The sequence below is a fragment of the Eptatretus burgeri genome, chromosome 8 (assembly GCF_056783735.1).
Source record: "Eptatretus burgeri isolate ZD-2024b chromosome 8, Ebu_testis_v1, whole genome shotgun sequence".
NCBI classification, from domain to species: Eukaryota; Metazoa; Chordata; class Myxini; order Myxiniformes; family Myxinidae; genus Eptatretus; species Eptatretus burgeri.
This window is the reverse complement of record NC_140968.1, coordinates 63483191-63504340: the sequence shown is the minus strand read 5'-3', so window position 1 is coordinate 63504340 and position 21150 is coordinate 63483191. Positions and strand designations below refer to the sequence as shown.

The following is a 21150-nucleotide window of genomic DNA, read 5'->3' as shown; positions in this document are numbered from 1 at the left end:
GGGTATGTCCACCTGAAGTTCCAAAATCAGCCGCAATAATAATTTTGGGATGTTTTTTGTTGGGAATCACTTATAACATGTAGAAATGCAAAAAAAAAAAAAAATCGAAATTTTGTTGAAAAAAAAAGTGCAAAAATTTTTTTTCTCTAACAATTTTTTTTTTTGGGGGGAGTTGGAAATCACTTATAACATGTAGAAATGCAAAAAAAAATTAAAATATTTTTTTAAATGGCCGCCATAGCGGCCATATTGGATTTTGGACCAAGTGCAAAATCTAATGGCATGATCCTTGGACCATACCTAATCCCCCCCACCAAGTTTCGTCGAAATCCGTCGAGGAGTTTTTCCATCATAATGTTCACAAACAAACAAACAGAAAGGGGTGAAAACAGTAACCTCCGATATTCGATGGCGGAGGTTAATAAGGATTCAATGGTGTGATGTAGAAGGGTGGTACTTGGGACTGCTTCTGAACTACTTCAACAGCACTAAAGTTTTGGATTTTTTTTTTTTTAGTGATCATAAACATCATTATTTTATTAAAACTGAAGTAAAATTGAAGTAACACTGCACAGGGTATCGTATTCTATGAACTCCCTAGTTTTAAATAAGTGTTTTCTCTTTAATCTTTGAGTCAATAAATTAGAGTTGAGAGTCTCGCAATTCTAGTTTTATTCATTAGAAAATGTGAGATTTTCAATCCTAAGCAAATATTTAATGCTCAATAATGTGCAAAAACCTGTGGTTTTGTGATGTGGAAAAAAAAATAAAAAAAAAATAAAAAAAAAAACTTTGTGGTCATTGGTTGCTGTGCCAAAACCTCTCACTGGTCTAGTGTAAGCATAGATGGCATAATATTTTCACAAACGTTGCCTCCGCTGTAAAACATTTGAGTAAGAATATAAAGTAATTAAAAGGGGATATTTCGAAGTGCCCAAGGAAACCAAAGCATGAGAGAAAACACAAGGAATTCACACAAATCTGTTAATGTAGTTCATGCTTTTTGTGGACATTGTATTCAAATTTGTTGCACTTTTTGCACCAGGAAGCCCACAAAATAATGCACTGTGTACACATACTCCGATAACAATCTCAAGACTCCAGGTATAAATCCCGTCAAAACTCCAACAACCTCTCCATCAGGTTTTCGTTGCAGGTTTCTCCTGGAACGTTTATATTATTCTTACCCTACGTGCACAGTACAAAGCGGGATTAAGCAATTGATTCACTCTGTCTGTCTGTCTGTCTGACAGATGTCAGTCTGTGATCGAGGGGTTACTTAATTTCAATTGAACTTTATATTTTGAACACTATTGTAGAATACTAATTGGAACATGAATTGGGACACGAATCTGCAGTTAAGCAATACTTTGGATCTGAATTTGGTAAATTGGATGGCGTCTCGTACTGAGTGCACATGCGCACAGAGTAGTGAGTCACTTGTTTCAATCTGTCTGGCAGTCAAAATTGAAAATCATTCCAAACAGGAAACTTCCTGTTTTTAAGGACGTCATAAAACACATATACAGCGGGCACGAAGAACTAATGTAACGTGTTAAACAATGTGGTGTAAAAATAGGGTACATCAGCGGTGGTAAACTTCTGAATATATGTTTTGTTTATTGCCTTGTTTGCACTTCCAAAACCCTTCAGTTTAGTACAGCTGGCCTGCCCCGGACACGTGTTTCTGCATCACGGTTTTGCTCTATCGTGGCTGAATTATTGTGGTAAAATATTCCGATCGCAGGATGGGTCCCTCGTTATATCGTGGTCTGGTACAGAGGAATACACAACCCCACATCTCCGTCTCACTTCACAACCCCATCCTGCCCTCCAACGCAGACCAAGTTGCTCTTTCGATATTGTGCCACACGGACTGTCATCACATGATTATGTTTGATATCACATGATTTAGTTTGTGATCATGTGATATCGCGTGATTTAATCTGACATTGCGGGATGCTCGTGACAGTAAATATTTATAAAGCAGAAAAACACGTGGGGTGTTATGAAGAAGAAGAAAATGTGGGGTTTTCATGAAATAACGCAAATTAAACATTACAGAATGTTATGAAAAGTTTTTCAAAGTAAGAAGCAAATTAATTCAATTATGAGGAATGTTGGTTCAATTGTGGGAGGTAATGGGAAAGGAAGAAATAAAGAATGAACCAAGGAAGGAAATAGGAGGCAGAATGAGTTTGTGATATTTTTTCAAGCAAAAATATTTGTTTATTTATTTTGAAGCGAAGAGGGGGAAATAAGATAAAGACGAGGAGATTGAAAGAGAACATTTGGGATAAAGCAGAATGAGGAACATATCTTGAGAGGTTTTCGCTCGTCTTCATGGAGTTCCCCGATTCTCCCGAAGAGACCAGGCAATCCTCTACAGGCTCAGACTCGGACATTGTGCTCTAATCTACTATTTGCATTTGATAGGGTGTCACCCTATGGGGTTCTGCGAGCAGTGTAAGGTTCCCAAAGATTTGGATCACATCTTCACACAATACCCTCCGCACAATATCGCACCTCTTCCACTCTGCCTGAGAGATGGGGATCAGCTGGTCTGGTGAACCGGACACATTGTGCCAATTGAGCCGGGAGCACCCTCGACTCTGCAAATAATTGTAAAAATTTATTTTAAAAACGGGTCTAAAAATATAAAGTCCCCCATACTTGTCTTCTCCAGCCGAAGTATTTAGGTGCGTAGAGCCTCACGGCTCAGAAAATGCCATTAAAACCAAAAGAAGACGAAGAAGAAGAAGAAGAAGAAGAAGAAGAAGTCTTCATGGAGAGGAGCTTGAAATTCAAGCATGAGATGGCCACTGTTATAGCACCTTCTACGGAGGTCTATAAGGACATGCAGAACAAAGCAAGGCAGACTAAGATCACCTCTTTCTTCACAAAGTCTGATGATGACCCTGACGACCCGAAGCCAGGGACGTCGACATCATCTCAATAACCTCTAATGTCTTCAATCATCATCATCAAAAGTAAGTACAATTTTAAGGGTTTTTCACTTTTACAATAGTTTAGGCAAAAAAGTCAATAAATTTTAGAGTTGGTTCCCCTAACACTATTTATCCCATGAGGTCTTAACTTTGCACATCACAGTTTGCCCAATGGGGGGTTTTTCAAGAATGTAACCTCTGCAAACAGAGAAGGTCTGCTGTAGTACTTGAGCAAAGCTTTCTGCTGTCTCGACCAATACCATTTGCTGCACACTGACAACGGAGTAACAGTGAAATTCAGATAAAAATGGCAGGTCATGCTCGGAAATACATATGGTGTTCGGAAATGCAAAGCAAGAGTTAAAAAGACCCTTGCCATGTCCTTTGTCTCAAGACTGGACGTGGTAAACTCTAGTTATTTGGAGTTTATGTTGATTGCAATTACAAAATGCCATCATGTGTTATATGTCACAGTAATTTAAAGCCACAATTGCTGATTAAATAAAGGTGAACTGGTCATCAACTACATAGATGAACAAAGACGTAATGAAAAATCTCAAGTTTGTGGTGATGGGATTGCTCAGAGGTTGGCTTACTCATCATTGAGCTGTCTCATCTGGGTTTGATTCCAAGCTGGACGATAAACTGTGACCTGGTATTTAACACACAGGATGTTGCAATCAAGGAGTGTGCCTTTCTTCTTAGGGGTCATGTAAAGTTAGCTGTACCGTTTGCCAGCATTCGCTGGTGGATGGTAAATTTCCAAGGATACCTTTTCAAAAAGTCAGTTGTTGTCTGCTATACTATAACCAAATTCTAAATGATTGCCCTGATGTAGGGAGCGCGCTTGGGAGGGAAATGCCTTCGAAGCACAGCCGAACCTTCAGAAATGATGCAATCCCAGATAAGTTGCATATATGCTGAGAGCCCTAGATGAATGAGTTAATGAACAAATTAAGTTTAATTTGTTGTCACATTTTTGGCAATTTGTTAAATGTGATAGAACTTTGAGTTGTTGGCTTTGTCAGCTGGACAACCAATGCATGGGGAATGTGAAAACCTGGCAATATTCATGAAACATAAGAGTTAGTATGAAAAAAGGACAACACCTAAAACAGATCTGATTGGATAAAATCATGACAAATATTAAATGAATGTCACCAAAGAATAATGATGATTTAAAAAATAAATTCTGAATAAAATGTGATAACTATCAAAGCAAATTTGTAGAAAATGTCACTTTCTAATGGTCTACGTAACACCATAAATGGATGATATTATTCTTGCCAGAATACAAAAGTAAAAGTCATGTGTTTGACAACCATTTGCAAATACAGGAAAATATTAAATTCAGCAGTGTGTATAAGAAACTTGTGAGTACTTCCACCCAGGTATTTAAATTGCTTTTAATTTGTTTACTTGTGATCATGATATATAAATTATGTTTTTTTTTATGTCTTGGGATTAAATTACTATTTCAGATCATAGTTTCAAGCTTAAAATATATATATATATATATATATATATATATATATATATATATATATATATATATATATATATATATATATATATATATATATATATATATATATTGAAATAAGCTTTCGTGCACAAGATGAGATGTTCGCGAATGCCGCTTGAACTGCAATTCTATTCTGAATTCAGCCCCGAGGTGCATCACTTACTGAGACGATGTGGTGACTGAATGAATGCCTCGACACACTTTGTTCAAGGTGCCAGCCAGCGATTGGTTCACTCCGTTTGTCTGTCTACAGATGCCAGTCCATGATCGAGGGACAACTTAATTTCAATTGAATTTTACATTTTGAACATGGTAGAACATGAATCGGAACACAAACCTGCAGTTAAGCAGTACCTTGGCTCTGGATTTGACAAATTGTACTGAATCTCGTCCTGAGCACATATGCGCACAGATGAGTGAGGTAATTATATAAGTTTGTCTGCCCGTCTGGCAGTAAAGTAATATTGAAAATCATTCAAAACAGGATACTTGCTGTTTTTAGGGCTGTCATAAAGGACAAAAACAACAGGCATGAAAAATTAATTTAATGTGTTTAATAAGGTGGTGTAAAAGATGGTGCATCAATGGCTATAAACTTCCAAAAAAAGTTTTTTGTTCAGCTTTTAAAACCTTTATTAGCCGCCGTTGGACTTAGTCCGAAACGGGGGCTTATGGATTCGGTCTCAATTTTCGTGTCCATGCGTGTATCCGCAACCATATGTCGGACATGTATGAACCAATTTTACAGGGCACAAAGACAACATATGATGGTACAAGTCTGAAGACGACGATGGTTCACGAGTGGTATTTGACGATGTAGATTGTTTCAGAAGTCAAGGATGAGACAATGTGATAATGTTTTGACCAAGTTATAAAAATGATCAACATGATGTGGTACGAGTGGCAGGTTATTTGCTGCAAAATGTCGAAAACCCGGTTTCATTCAACAACTTTAAAAATTTGACCTTTGCATAACCTTGAAAGGTCACAAAACAATGTTGTGGACATTAAAATAAGGAAACAGGATACGTGCTATAGCTTATTGGAGTTAGTTCGTCGAAGAAGGTCGAAAACCCGGTTCGATTCCCACAACTTTGAAAATTTGACCTTTGTGAACTTTAAAGGTCAAAGGTCAAGGATTATGACCTTTGGTGCAAAACATCCTCTGGAACATTCCAGGAACAATATAACGTCATTTAGGCTATATGGCATTTCGCACTCCTCGGATTATCCATACTTTGATGAAATCAGTGTAAAAACAAACTTGAAGGGAGTGCCACGGGCAAGGTGTTCGAGATAGAGCAAGATGGTTTCAAGACTTTAGACAATATAACGTCATTTAGGCTATATGGCATTTCGCACTCCTCGGATTATCCATACTTTGATGAAATCAGCGTAAAAACAAACTTGAAGGGAGTGCCACGGGCAAGGTGTTCGAGATAGAGCAAGATGGTTTCAAGACTTTAGGTGGGGAATGACCTCAAGATTATGCATAAAAAATATTGTCATCCTAGCTTTCAAAGTTTGGATGGTCATATGATTTTTATGTCAAAATTCGCAATTTTCTAAGTTCGTGACCTTGTGGCCTTGACCTTGGGACGAAAATGAAAAATCGAGCTCTGTGGGGCAATGCAGGTGCCATTGGGCGAACCAAATACCAAAACCCTAGCCAGATTCGACAAACCCCTCGGAGAAGATAATTTTTTACGTCAAAATTCGCAATTTTCTAAGTTTGTGACCTTGTGACCTTGACCTTGGGACGAAAATGAAAAATCGAGCTCCATGGGGCTATGCAGGTGCCATTGGGCTAACCAAATACCGAAACCCGTCAGATTCGACAAACCCCCTCGGAGAAGATGCAAATTGAAATCGGCTACCCCCTAAAAACACGTTTTTTGGGCGTGGCTCCGCCCATAATGGGCGGACCACGCCCATTTTCAGGAAAACACAACTAGATCATGATATAAATCTCCCACCAAAATTTTATCAGGATCGGATCTAAACCCACGGAGCTATGCTCGGGACAGACAGACAGACAGACAGACGTACAGACACACAACAATAACGAATATTGTGGTCACTTATTTTTTTCGTGAAAATATTTTTTCGTGAACCAATAGATATGCACATCATTTGGTTTTGAGATATGATAAATGATGGCCGACTGGTGGCCATTTTAGTTGTAAAAAAATAACCTGATGTGGAACACGTCCTCAATCATATCTCGGACATGTATTTAATGATCTTCAAACTTGGCACACAGATAAGGAATGAGGGCTTACATATGTGCATCCCTTTTTTTTCGAGATCACATCCAAGATGGCGATTGGCGGCCAATTTGTCACGTAAATGTGTCCCCAACCATTTCTCAAACATGCAATGTACAATTTTATTCAAACTTGGCATGAGCACAGTACATGATGGCATACAAGTGCACCTCATTTTTTTGCTATCTGATCAAGGATGGCTGACTAGTAGACTGGTGACCATTTTAGTTGTAACCCCCCCCCCCCCCCGGTATCGAACACGTCCTCAACCATTTCTCAGAAATGCATTTACCGATGTTGTTCAAACTTGGCACCCAAATAAAGAATAATGGCTTACATATTATTCACGTCATTTTTTTTTCTCGAGATTGAATCCAAGATGGCCGACTGGTGGCCATTGTGTGACTTAAATGTGTCCACAACCATTTCTCAGACATGAATGGTCAGATTTTGTTCAAACTTAGCACAAGCACAGTAGCATACATGATGGCATACACATGCACCTCACTTTATTTTGTGATCTGATCAAAGATGGCCGACTGGTAGTCCGGTGGCCATTTTAGTTGTACATAAATATGGGCTCGCCCTTTAACTCCATACAGCAAAATTACTAAAACAACGGGAGCTATGACATTTTATGTCTGTGTTACATGTTTTATTTTAATTATATATTTGAACACTGTACAACACAAATCCCCCTGTTGGCACTTCCAAAACTTCCAGTTTACCAGTACTTGGACAAAATATTACACCATTTTGACCAATCAAATTTGCAGCTTGCATTCTCAGCATTGGGGAATATAGAGATTCAGACAAATTTGCGGCTGTTAGGAAATATAAATCATGCGTGGAAACGCAAAGCAAGAGTTGAAAAGTCCCTTCCTATATCATTTTTCTTAAGACTGCATAGGGTAATCGAATGGAAGACCAAGAGCAAATATGGAGTCATCAAGAGGAATCTGGATAGGATTCGGGTTTCAGCCACTACTCCACAACCCTCAAACCCATCCAGGTGCAGCCAAGTGAGCCTTACAGAAAAATTTCTGCAAGAATTAACTTCTCCTGAGAGAGACAGATAATGACAGATATAATATAATAAAGAGAGGAATAGAGAGTAAAAGAGACCAAACAAAAGAAAAAGCAAGAATTAGAATGAATAAAGAGAATTGTAAAAAAATAAAAATAAAAATAAATAAAATTAGAAAGAAATGTTAAAGCAACAAAGATGTCAGCACGAATCCGGACAGGTAGATTTCAGCAGTTACTCCCCGGCTCAAACGCAGCAACTTGCACAAGCTACCAAAGGTCTGTCAGTGGGGAAGCACAGTCCACACAGCATCAGAATATGGTACAAACATAATCAAACGGAAGACCAAGAAGGAACTGGAAGAAGTAAACAGCAAAGATTGAGTCATCAGGAGGAACCTGGATAGGATTCGGGTTTCAGAACTCTAATCTATGAATTCTCCAGTTGAAGAAAGATTGTGGCAGATATTCTTGACCAGTGAAGTGTAATAAATGAATCCATAAATTAAAATTACAAACATGTTGTGAACACACTCTCACCTTTGCTGGGTATGGTGTAGTTAAGCCATGTGGTTGTAACATGTCCATCTTAGCAGCTTCTCCTGTTTAAAAACATTGGAGTATTTTTGTATTATTTCGATAAGTTGTAATGAAATGTCCAAAACAGATTCATAGTTTGTAAAAGTGTTTCAAGAATGGAGAAAAAATTAAAAAGAATAACAAATAAGTTCAATCTGAACCTCAACAAAACAGCAAATGTTTTGTGTTTGAAAACGTATACTCGGTGGTTAAAATAACTGATATCAAAATCAATAACTTATCGACATCAATGTGAAAAAAAAACAAAAAAATCATTCAACCACAATGCAGAATCAAACAGCACCAGAAAAGGCAGTAAAAATGCATCTGTTATTAGGGGGGAAAAACATGTTTGATGTCCTCATTCCTTATCTAAATGACACTATTTTAACACAATTACTTGCCATTCTTTTCCATCACAGCAAAATCAACAGTCCAAGCAAAGCAATTTCTACAAGAGAATTGAATAAAGTTAAAATAAATAAAACAAACCCTTGTTCATACCAATGCAACAATACCACAGGTCAAGATATTACATTATTTTAACAGTCTCCAAACTTCCACTATATGTTACATATCTTAACTATCATTAAATGCAACATTGCGATAATCACGCAAACTATAAAATAACTCGTCCTTACATACAGGTTAATGATGTCTATGGTGTATTTAATTTTTTTTTATTTTATTTTGGGGAAGTCAATCTTCACGATTTTTGTTTTGCTCAGCATCTCTGTTTTGTTGTGTTCTCTTATAAAGTTAATATTAAAAGATGATTGGTGCTTGGGAGTGTGAATTTTATTTCCCATGCAAACCACAAAGTTTTCACCTCATTCCTTCCAGCAGTTCAGGAGTGCATAGAAGTCAAACAAGCACACAATTGACAATGCCTCCACTTCAAATCGTTTTTTGTTGTTATGACTTGTAATACCAGCATGACCCAGGTGGCGCTGCTATATGGTACAATTTACAGAGAAAGAATCCCCCCCCACCCCAACACCCTTTAACTATGGGTTTTTGCTCAAAACCTTTTCATGCACACCCCAAATACAGCCACCAGATTTCAACTCATTCATTCCAGTGGTTTAGGAGTGCATGTTAAGTCAAACACCAAAAACACACACACTTCTTTTTTTGTACAAGAGCAAGGCTTGTGTCAGTGTGTGCGTCTGTGCGTCGTAGGAAAGGGGAAGGAGGGAGAAATACGGCCACCGCAAAATGGTGGTGCAAAAATCGGGTAGCAGAGGTTGGATTCGTCTAGAAAGAGGGTAAAATATAACTTTTTTAAAATTGTGTTACCCCATGAAGATCTGTATTAATCCTACTTTAATCCAGATGTTCATGTAGATTTTAAACATTATTGGAAGGGACAATAAAGTGACTGACTGTAATGCATCAAGAAAAGTGAAATGGAAATGCAAAATAACCAATAAGCAGCTTTTAAAATGCAGTGCGGGAAGTGGCCGCCATAAACGGGAGACAGGCGAACGCATGGACAGACACCACGGTTCACAATAAATATATGTACAGTATGACAAGGGGAACACCTGGGGGGAACCTATGGGCATCGACGTATGACATTTAGACATCTCGAGTTACTCTCGATGCTGCACATCGAGTTTTACAAATTTGGGACTGGCAATTCGTCAGATCCACAAATTATATAACAAACACTATTTATTTCCTTTACATCATATGTGAACAGGTAGAGGTACATTCAAAGTACACCACCTCCATACAAAATAAATAAATAACAAATCCTCCAGCATGCGACATTGCTGGGGCGCCTTCGGCACCTGGCGATGCCGCTGTGCAGCACATGGAGACGGGATGTTCTGCACGGCGGCATCGACCAATCCATGACTTGTGAAAACTCCATCAATGGACACAATGACTTGCTTCCCACATACAAAGCGCGACGCAATTGATTACAACGTCAACACAAACAGCAGAGTCATTCAATTGCAAGGAAGCCTTGTGATTGGCTAGAACTTCGAACAATACATGATGCGAACTGTCCCCAATGGAACTTAACAGTATTTCCACCACAGCACTCTGAACGCCTCTAAGGAAGATAACTAGTTTATTCTTAAAACGTCAGGCTTTCAGGAAATAATTAAATTTCAATTATTTTATTGCTCAGTGTGCTACTTCTTTCTTTTTCCAATACGAATCCTGAGCTGCAAATCTTTTGACGTGTGTGTACATATATATATATATATATATATATATATATATATATATATATATATATATATATATATATATATATATATATATATATATATATATATATATATATATATATATATATATATATATATATATATATATATATATATATATATATATATATATAAATATATATATATACATATATACAGTATATGTAATATTATGTACACGACATGGCCAGAAGTATGTGGACACCTGCTCATCCAACATCTCATTCCAAGATCATGGGCATTAATATGGAGTTGCCCTCACATCCCCCCCCCCCTTTTTGCTGCAATAACAGCCTCCACTCTTCTGAGAAGGCTTTCCACTGGATCTTGGAACATTGCTGCAGGGATTTGCTTCCATTCAGCCACAAGAGCATTAGTATATATATATATATATATATATATATATATATATATATATATATATATATATATATATATATCTCCAGAATGCGACCCCAGCGTTGCAGGGGAACCACGTGGGAGGGGCTGGCCCTGGTTCCTCTGCAGACTCACGGGGAATCGCAAGTTGTCGCACACGAATAACTTTGTGTCGTGACGGGTCGCTAATCGACCGCGAATGCAAATAACTTGACCACATGATCCAGGGTCCTCCCTGTCAACCATTTACCTCTGAACACGTGATCAACTTATCAGGGAATTGCATCCACGATTTGTACTTGCATTACTTACCTATCAGGTGCAGCCAAGCGGAGCTGCCAAATAGCAGATTTTGGGGTATAACGTCCTGGCTAAGCTAATGTGCAGACCATGCTTGACCAATAGAGGAAAATACAAAAACGAGCTGGGTACATTTCTAACAGGCACATTTATTTAACAGAGCAAGGAAAATTATGTGGCACAGTATGGGATTTATTGCAAATTTACAGCAGGGAAAGCAAGGAATTTGTGGGGTGCAGCAAAAGACATACAATATTCACAAAAGAAGAAGACAGTGCAATTATCTCGAATATCCTTAGACAATCTTAACTTATGCTACGACAGGCACCATCACACACACACACACACACACACACACACACACACACACACACACACACACACACACACACACACACACACACACACACACACACACACACACACACACAAGCTCACGGAAAGTTAGAGATAGCCCAGAGAGATAAGAAGCAGTTGAGGATTTGTGACATCTCAATACCTGGCACGTCAGCAGACCTGCGCAACACAAAACGCTTAGGAAAGGGGAACGAGGGAGAAATACTGAAGATGTCTATCGTGTGGGGAATGGGAGGTGCAAGTGTAGTGCAACGTCGGGTGCAGCGTGGTGAAAGAGGAAGATGGGAAGTGCAAGTCAGTACGGTTCACTCTGGAGAGAACGGTGGTTTCACTCAGGGTTCGCTTTGAAAAGAACGTTTTGGTGGGGCTTGCCCATGCCGATTGCTCTTGTGCATCCACAGTAGACGAGAGAAAGATGCATAAGAGAAAAGACCTTATCACAATAGTGTAAGAATCAGAACGTGCAAGTGTTGCTGCGGGATGCAGCCGAAATGAGCATTGATGAAATGAGAGGAGTCCCCAGTTCGTAGAAGTAACTCGTGGTTCCGCGCTTGACCACGCTGACTCGCAACACCCTTCGCTCAGCACCGATGCTTGCCCTCCTTGCGCCGTCTTCTGCTGCCTGCTTCCTTGGTGAGGTCTGGCTTCTGGAGAGTTTTATCTCTCCTGGCGTGTCTGACGTCTGGCGAGTTCGGAGATATCTCTCTCCTGGCGTGTCCGGCATCTGGCGAGTTCAGCTATATCTGTCTGAACTGAGTTGTTTGCTCTTTTTATGAGCCCCGGGTGGGGGAGGAGCCAAGAGTCGGATCAAATGGAGCTGTTGGTAAATTCTAGCCTTCCCATTGGCCCATAGTGGTCGAAGTCACGCCCCGCCAGGCCTCGAACACGAAAATGGCCTCATTTGATCTCCGACATGCCCAAGCGTCGGAGCTATGACATTAACATGGGGCCACGGTTCTCGGAAGTGCTCTCTGGCCCTGAATGTGCGCTGGCCTCCATTCAAAACATGGTATTTTAGAGAAATCCCTGCGCTACTCAGTTGGCCTCAAACGAGCTCCAGCGCACGCTCGTGCTGCGAGTTATACCCCATAATGACCTGACCCTCATCTCCTCAGTGTCCTTCGAGGCTGCAGTGAGTGTTCGACGAAAATGGGGCAGTTGCGGCAGTTGTAGAGAAGTAAAAGAAGGTTGTGGCGTTTTGTACTGAAGAGTTCGTAATGTGACATTGTGGCGAAGAGGTGGAAGTTGCTTGTAACAATGTCATCCCGGTGGGGAGAGAGAGGTATGTCCCTCATGGTCATGTTTGTAATGAAAATGTAAACGTAAGTTGTTGTGGGTATTTTTGGTAGTCGTGTGACGTGGTTGTGGTGAGCCTGGAAGCAGCGTAATGAACAGAATGAAGGTCTGAGGTGAGATGGCAATTGCAAATTGATGCGCAGTTTTGAATGGAAATGCACGCATATGCAAATGAACCTCGATGTGCTCATTTACTTGGGTCCTTTTGGTTTGCGTGCATGCTTGCTTGTGTGTTTCTTGCGAGAGAGACAAAGAGGGGCAAAAGTGGAAGAAGTGCAAAGATTGGAGACCTAACTAAAAGAGCCCTACACATCGCATCTTTCCCATTTACCCACGAGACATATGGAAAGGGCTAACTAAACACGTACAATTGAAATAACTACCTTGGGATCTCTGTATGTTGTGTGCCATTGCCTCGGAAGCATGTGGTTTTACATAACTGCAACAATATGTTGTGATTCCAAATTTTATCAGGATTCCAAGTCTGTCAAGACTTCTCAAATTATATACAGCATGATTGTAGATTTTATTCTCAAAAGGTTCATATTGATGTCCAGAAATGAAACGCACCATAGGAAATGAGGTGTGGCTGGCATTATGTTATTCCAGCACCTCCCCCCCCCCTTGCTGATGAATAGCCAATGACGTCTGCTGCACCTCATTTTCCACAAAGGTTCCCCCACTTGTGCTCCCATCAACTTTTAGTTAACATAATCCATTGTAAATCTTGTCTGACAACAGAAACTGGCACTTGCCTTCACATAGTATATTACTCGCAAATACAACCTGTGGCTTCGTTGATGGGAAGATTAGGGGTGGGGGGAAGAAACAGGGGGTGAGAGAGGAGGGGAAGGAGAGGGAGGATGGAGCGGAGTGTGAGAGAGAGAGAGAGAGAGAGAGAGAGAGAGAGAGAGAGAGAGAGAGAGAGAGAGAGAGAGAGGAAGGGGTGAGCTGGGAAGGGGAGGGGGAGAGAGAGAGGAGGGGGTGAGCTGGGAAGGGAGGGGGGAGAGCGAAGAAGGGGGTGAGAGCGATGCCTCACTACACATCGCTATACACTCCGGGAGGGGGGTGGGAGCGAGAAGGATGGGGGAGAGAGATGAGAGAGGGGAGGGGGAAGTGGGGAGGGGAATGGAGTGTTCTGGATTTGCGTGTGAAATTGGTGCACTTGTGGGGAAGTGGGGATGGGGGCGGTGGGGGGGGATGGGGGTTCGGGTGGGGATGGTCCTGTCGGCTGGCAACAGGATTGAACCGAATGGGGTAATTAAAAACAACACGTTCAAATGTGTCATACAAAACACCGCCCAAGCACTGCCCAGCGACATTCATGGGGGTGGATAGGCTTTGGGAAGTGGGAAGCATGAGGGGAGGGGAAGGGCAGGAAGGGTGCTTTCCTTCAAGCGTCGAGAAATCCGCGCCAGCGTTCGTGTCTATTTAATTTCCACACACATTTTACAACTAAAATGCGATAAGCTCTAGAGTCTACAATGTCTTAACCCAAGCCAACTTTTAAAATTTAAACTCTGGAATAATCCTTGCAGAAGTTCCAACTTCAAAAAAAAAAAAACAACAAGAAAAAGAGCAATCAGAGATTGCAAACTCTCACCAGGACTTATTTTGAGTGGTGCATTTTATAGGTTTTTGGGTGAATCCAATATGGCTTCCAAACTATGTGACCTATGACATCATATGTGTGAACCTTATATTCCTCTTGGACAGGCGGTCATACATTTTGCCTCGATTTGTTCAGCCACTTAAGAGAAGATTTTTGAAGGATTTTTTGAAAAGAATAATATGGCTGCCGAATCACGTGACCAATGACGTCATTAATTATTTTTTTCTGTGGACCATTTATGCCTAGATGACCCTAAAACAATTTCATACTGATCGGATGTGGCGTTCTACATATACAATTATGATGCCATAACGAGGGCACCTATGACATCATTAAAAAAAATCACAATCATTCCCCATGAGGAGTACTTGCCACATGCCAAGTTTCAATTTTTTCCTTCATAAGATTTCAGAGATACAGCGGTCCAAATTTTTTCCATTTTTACAACATGACTGCCACACCACGTGGCCTATGATGTCATAATTATCGTTAAAACATTCTCCATGAGTAATCGCACCAATGGTGAAAATTTTGTCTCAATCCGACAACCGGTTATGGAGAAAAACACGAAAGTTCTGTGCGGACAAACAGACAGACAAACAAACAAGACAAACAAATGGACCCAAATACAATATCCTCTCCTATGGCGAGGGTAAAAAAGTGTTATTTTGTCCAATTCGCACATTCTCCTCGACCTCTGAAGAGTTGATTGGTGGTGGAGGGTGTTTGGGAGGAGGTTAGTGCTAGGGGAGGGGAAGCGAAGGTAGTGTGAGGGGAGGGGAAGGGAAGGCAGCATGAGGGGAGGGGAAGGGAAGGCAGCATGAGAAGAGGTGAATGGAAGGCAGCATGAGGAGAGGTGAATGGAAGGCAGCATGAGGAGAGGTGAATGGAAGACAGCATGAGGAGAGGTGAATGGAAGACAGCATGAGGAGAGGTGAATGGAAGGCAGCATGAGGAGAGGTGAATGGAAGTCAGCGTGAGGGGAGGTGAATGGAAGGCAGCGTGAGGGGAGGTGAATGGAAGGCAGCGTGAGGGGAGGTGAATGGAAGGCAGCGTGAGGGGAGGTGAATGGAAGGCAGCGTGAGAGGAGGTGAAGGGAAGGCAGCACGAGTGGAGGTGAATGGAAGGCAGTGTGAAGGGAGGTGAATGGAAAGCAGTGTGAGGGGAGGTAATGGGAAGGCAGTGTACCTGGGTGTCACCGAGGTGATAAAACGCACCCAAACAGCAATGTTTTCTTGTAAACCATTGGGTCCTATATAAAACCAGGAGGGAGCATTTAAAACCCATACTACCAACCTGGCAAAAGCCTGCATGCAAGCATGCATGCTCGCACATGCAGCGACATTTGCACCCCTCCGGTCGGCTCATTCCGAATTGGATTTGTCCATGCTACACTCTGGGGAAGCAGTTTTAAATTCAAAACCAAGATGTCAGTCCTTAACAGCCCCCCATATGTGATCCTCCAACCTCCTCACATTCAATGCTAACTGCATACACACACCGGCGATATACTCCTTTCACTCGCACACGTGCACAAATTCTCACTGGCACACTCAACTTTCCCCACACCCACACTGCATGACATGTCCTGCATGGCTTCAGCACCACAGCATGTCCGCTCCCTGAGTGCTGAAGCACAACGCACATTCCTGCACTCCCTTGGAGTTCGCTTAGCATACATGCAAAGTTTGGGGCCACTCGGTTTCATGGTTATGGAGTTATGGAAGGGACACACAACACACAACACACTTATAGATTCTGAACTACTGAATGATAGTTGTTTTTATCCTTGGTGAAACATTGGAAGCTATTCTCAGTGTCGTTTCTAAATAGAAAACAAGTGAGGTGGTCACCTTAAATTAGCTGGATGATCGCACTGGTGAGACCGCACTCGCTGATCTGTGTTTCCACTTTTGTAGGTCTCTCTCAAATTAAGAACAGTTGCTCATCTTAGGAACACATATAGGCTTACATAATTTGCTCCGAAGTTATTCTATTTGAAACCACAACATTTAAGACACATTCTTATATTTACCCAACTCTTTTCCTCTGATGAAAACAGTATTTGGAATATAAAAGCCAGCGGCTGGTGGTTTACATATAATTACTGAACAGGAAATTGCCGACTGCTTTGGATTTTTCCCAAGTTAAAAAAGAAGACCCGAGAATGGCACTCTGACGTCACGATGTGAATCGATATGCCTCTGCCCACATTATTACATTGTACCAAGTTTTATTTAAATCCCTTCAGCTGTTCCCAAGTATCACATTTTTACCTGACATGACCTCTGACCTTTGACCTCTTAATGCCAAAATCTAATCAGCTCATCTTTGCATCAGAATATAAATTCATACCAAGTTTGTCAAAATCCCATCACTGGTTCACAAGTTAGCGTGGTAACAGAATGATAATTTTTCCCGAATGGGACCAATGACCTCTTGCCACTACAATCTAATCAGTTCATCTTTGCATCATTGTAAAGACTTGTACCAAGTTTGACTTTAATCCCTTCAGCTGGTCTTGAGTTATTGTGGTGACTAAAAGCTATCACAGATGGACAGATGCGGACGGATGGACAGCCGGACGGACAACCCAAAAACATCATGCCTCCGGTGACTTAATTGGCAGAGGCATGAAAAACAGAAGACATCACTTACCTTTGTTTGCAAAAACATTTTAATGAAACATGAATTCGGTTTAGTGAAGCATGTTTTTCTTTTTCCACGTTAAAACTTTTATCTCCATTCGTGAAGAGTTTATTACGAACTAGCAAACCAAACATTTGAATCCTATTAGTTTTAAAACGGATATTTCCTACTTTGTTATGATTAATATACTGCTTACACACCAATTGAAGTGTCTGCTTAAAAAAAATTTTTAATGTCATTAATCAGACTGGGCTGCACAACTTTCTGCGATGGTGTTTTATTTTTTCCTGATTATCGCGGATGCAATACTTGCTCCAAGTGAATGGCAGTAATATAAACCATTCAGCCAAATGAATTTAGCTGAAGCTTTCTCTCAAAATAAAAAACTTGTAAAAACGAGACGAAGTCGGGATGTCATTGATGAAACTGAATTTCAAGGTAGGCCTACACTCGCATCATCTACCGGAATCATATATTAAAAATGAGAAAGCCGATAAGCCTAACTGCAAAATATATTCGCAGTGTATTACAAATATTGATAAACCGTAAGCGTTCAATACTGATAAACTAATAATATTAAAAAAAAACTGAATCGTTCATGTCAAATAGAATATTGGATTTGAAGCAACAAAAGTTACCATCTTAATACTGTAAAGCACTTCACTTATAAAACTGTAACATGTGTTGTTAACAGGCAGACATGCACCAGGAAATGTATTGTAAAATTTATTGAAATTTCACAGCTAAAATAACATTTTTCCTGAAATAATAATATGAAGTCCAAACTTCAATGATCAGATATTGTCAAAATTAGGTGTGATTATTCTTGTCCACTTAAACACAAGAAAAGTCTTAAAATTTGAGCTGGATATTCCAAGTTTTTGGAAAGTCAAAATATTAAGTTATATTTAAAAAAAACCCCAAGGAAGCATTTATCAACTGAAAAAAATAATTGGTATGGGGAGTTGGGGGAGTGGGGGGCACACAATGACTACAAACTCAACATGAAAATGATTTTATATACATTTATTATATTATCGAAGAGTTTTGAGTATAAATTGGCTCCCTTAAAGCACTTTGCTTATAAAACTGCCACACAAACTTGAAAATGTAACATGAAGTATGCAATTTGTACTTACCATCTTTATCAACAATAACAAATCCACCTTCTCCCATCTCTTCTGGAGGTGCCAGAGGAAACCCTGAAACCTTGCTCTTCTTAAACCCCAACAGCTCCCAAACACTCATTTTATGTTTCCTGCATGTACAAATAGAAGAAAGATTCACAAATAAAGATAACACAAATGGTTTTTGAATTAATGTATTCAGCTGGGGGCAAAGTTTACCCGAGTTTCATTAGTGCAGCACAACATCTCTGTTCGGTGATGGCTTAAAGGTCCAGTGCAATAGTTTAGTATTTGGAGTTTAATGAATATGGTTAGGGTTCTCTAAACACATATTCATCGCTGTAATTTATTGAATAAAAACTTTGAAACAAAAATTATATTATGTTTCAAATGTGTTTTGTATGCCGAAAGGTTATGTAATTATCCTTATTCAAACGTGCAATTCAAAATACCTCTCGCTGTGTAATTCGAAACACCTAGCTGCACTGAAAAACCTGGGGACAGGAATATTGCACTGTAAATGGTGGAGACTTGCAATATCCTCCCCCACCTAGAGGTGGTGCTACATGATACACATTTACACGGAGAATTTGCATTCCCTCCCCTCCCCCCCCCACCCCCCGCCACCACCTCACCGGCAAAGATAAAACTACAAAAACAAAACACCTCTATCCATTAATTTGGTCATGCTGATCCTCTGCAGAAAGTTTGGATGTAATTGGCCCAGAACTGTAGGAATAGTGTGACACACACACACACAGACACCATAGTAAGGATACCACAAAAAGGTTTTTACACAATTTTCATTGCACCAGACCTTTAAGCATTCATTTGATGTCGTGCATTTTTTTCAATGCTGGTCCTCCACTACAACCATGCATCGACTTTAATATTCTACACCAAGATTAAAAAAAACAATGAGGGTGTATTGGTGTTGTTTATCTGAAGAAGGAAGTAAATCAGGTGCTTATAGGCAAGCAATAACTTCAGAAGGAAATCGATTTGCACAAATGTCCGATACACTTCAGCATTCACAAACATTTTGACCAATCAAAAGAATGCAAGGTGAACTTGAGCCTTGCAGGCATGAGAGCATATAAGTTATAAAACTAGGTTTTCAATGTCTTCCAAAGAATATTTTGAACACGGGGACAAAGGGAGTTTTAAAAAGTCAAGAGTCTACGTGTTGACCACCAGCGGTGCGAGAGACGGTTGATAGGTGACCGTAACATGTATCGAGTATACTGTTAGTGATTTGATAGATGCAGTGCATTGAATTTTCACCGATTGCTTTGGACACTTCTTTTTTAACCTCGAAAGGTTGCAGATGGTTTACTCTTGATACACAAAACGTTTTCTTCCTCCCTCGTTTGCCTTGCTCATCTTCAGGTTGGAATGCTTCACTTCAAAACTTTATGCATAAATGTGGAATCAAAATTTCAAATTGAAGCTGTCAGAGTCATAGCTGCTGAATAAGACAAATAAGGGCCATTCAAAAAGGTGTTGTCACAACACGATCACAATCGTCCGAAGATGTCGCTTTTTTTATTTCTCCATATTTTTGCATTATATATACAATGACTAATAATGAAGGCCCATACTCTTAGCAGAGCTTTGGGTCGTTCATGAAAAGATCAATTCGAGGATAGAACCAATCCTGGACAAATCACAATTCTGTCACAGATATACAATTTGAAAGGAAATATTTTTTATAAATCACATATTTATTCACATATTGTTAAAAACACGATGACATTTCTTGAGGTACTATATTGTATTTGGTTATTAGAGCAGTTTGAACATTCAATGTACAAGCAGTTAAAATGCTTTCCACTTCTAATACTGGAGACTGCAGGCGGTCACTTATTTGTTGGGTAGTGTGGCAATGCCGTTTAAACTACAATTTATAAGTATTATGTGGCAGATGACAATTTAAATTGCTTAAACCAAATTTTATTACTATACAGCTTTTCTTAATGCAACAAGCTTTGTTATGAGCAGGGGGTGAAGCATTATGGAGAATGTACTGCATTTTCTTTAAGGTTTGAATGGGGAAATGTACTTTCATTTTAAAATGGAATGTTATGTCATTTTGTCTGGATCCACTGAACCATGTTTCTACGCCTGTCTTTCATCTCTTCTTCCCACAAACAATGTGAGGGCCTTGAGAGTGAACACCGGTTAAAGAGACCATGACATGGAATAGCATGGGTGCAGCATGCATGGGCACAAATTCAGTCTGGTGAGGCTTCCACGCAGAACAACTGGTTGGAGGACATGACCCCGGGAATGGAAACAATTACTGTTGTGCAGGATATGTGGGTAGGTAGAGCAATATGGAGTTGTCCCATCTGCTATCAGCCCGATAACAGTTAGTGTAAAGACTGTATAATACAAAGGAAATGGGGGGCTGGGAGACATTATCTCGAAGAGATGTGGATAAGGAGCCAAGTGATGGATTACAAGGCCCACAGCATGCTAACAAAACCTTTCGGGGATGTAGCTACAGGATATGGTTCCAATGCTCCCTTGTAGTTCTGAAAGTTTGGCTCTGTTCATTCTTCTGCAACTGAGAATTAACCTTTTTGTCCTCTCCCACATCATCTACAGAACCTTATGTTCCCCTGCCGAGAACAGACTTGGAGATATGACTCATATAGAAATAAAACGAGCCCAAATCACTCTTACAGTCTCTGTCTCTCTCTCTTCCCCACAGTGTCTTAAGATTTAAGCTTCCTTTCAAGTGTGTGTGTGTGTGTGTGTGTGTGTGTGTGTGTGTGTGTGTGTGTGTGTGTGTGTGTGTGTGTGTGTGTGTGTGTGTGTGATTGTTATCTCCACAATTCGAGTTTCACAAGGTGTAA

The 21150-nt window shown here is 40.2% G+C and overlaps 1 protein-coding gene across 1 annotated transcript in view; it reads right to left on the bottom strand.

The window, feature by feature from the left end:
• The window catches only part of UMAD1 (UBAP1-MVB12-associated (UMA) domain containing 1), a 79709-nt gene that overhangs the window by 39158 nt on the left and 19401 nt on the right, over positions 1–21150 (bottom strand). Inside the window, exons 2-3 of the mRNA XM_085892306.1 lie at positions 18302–18420; positions 8307–8368 (exon numbers count right to left, since the gene is read on the bottom strand). Coding sequence (XP_085748432.1) covers positions 8307–8368; positions 18302–18410 — 171 coding nt within the window. The 5' untranslated portion in view covers positions 18411–18420. The remainder of the gene's footprint in view (positions 1–8306; positions 8369–18301; positions 18421–21150) is intronic.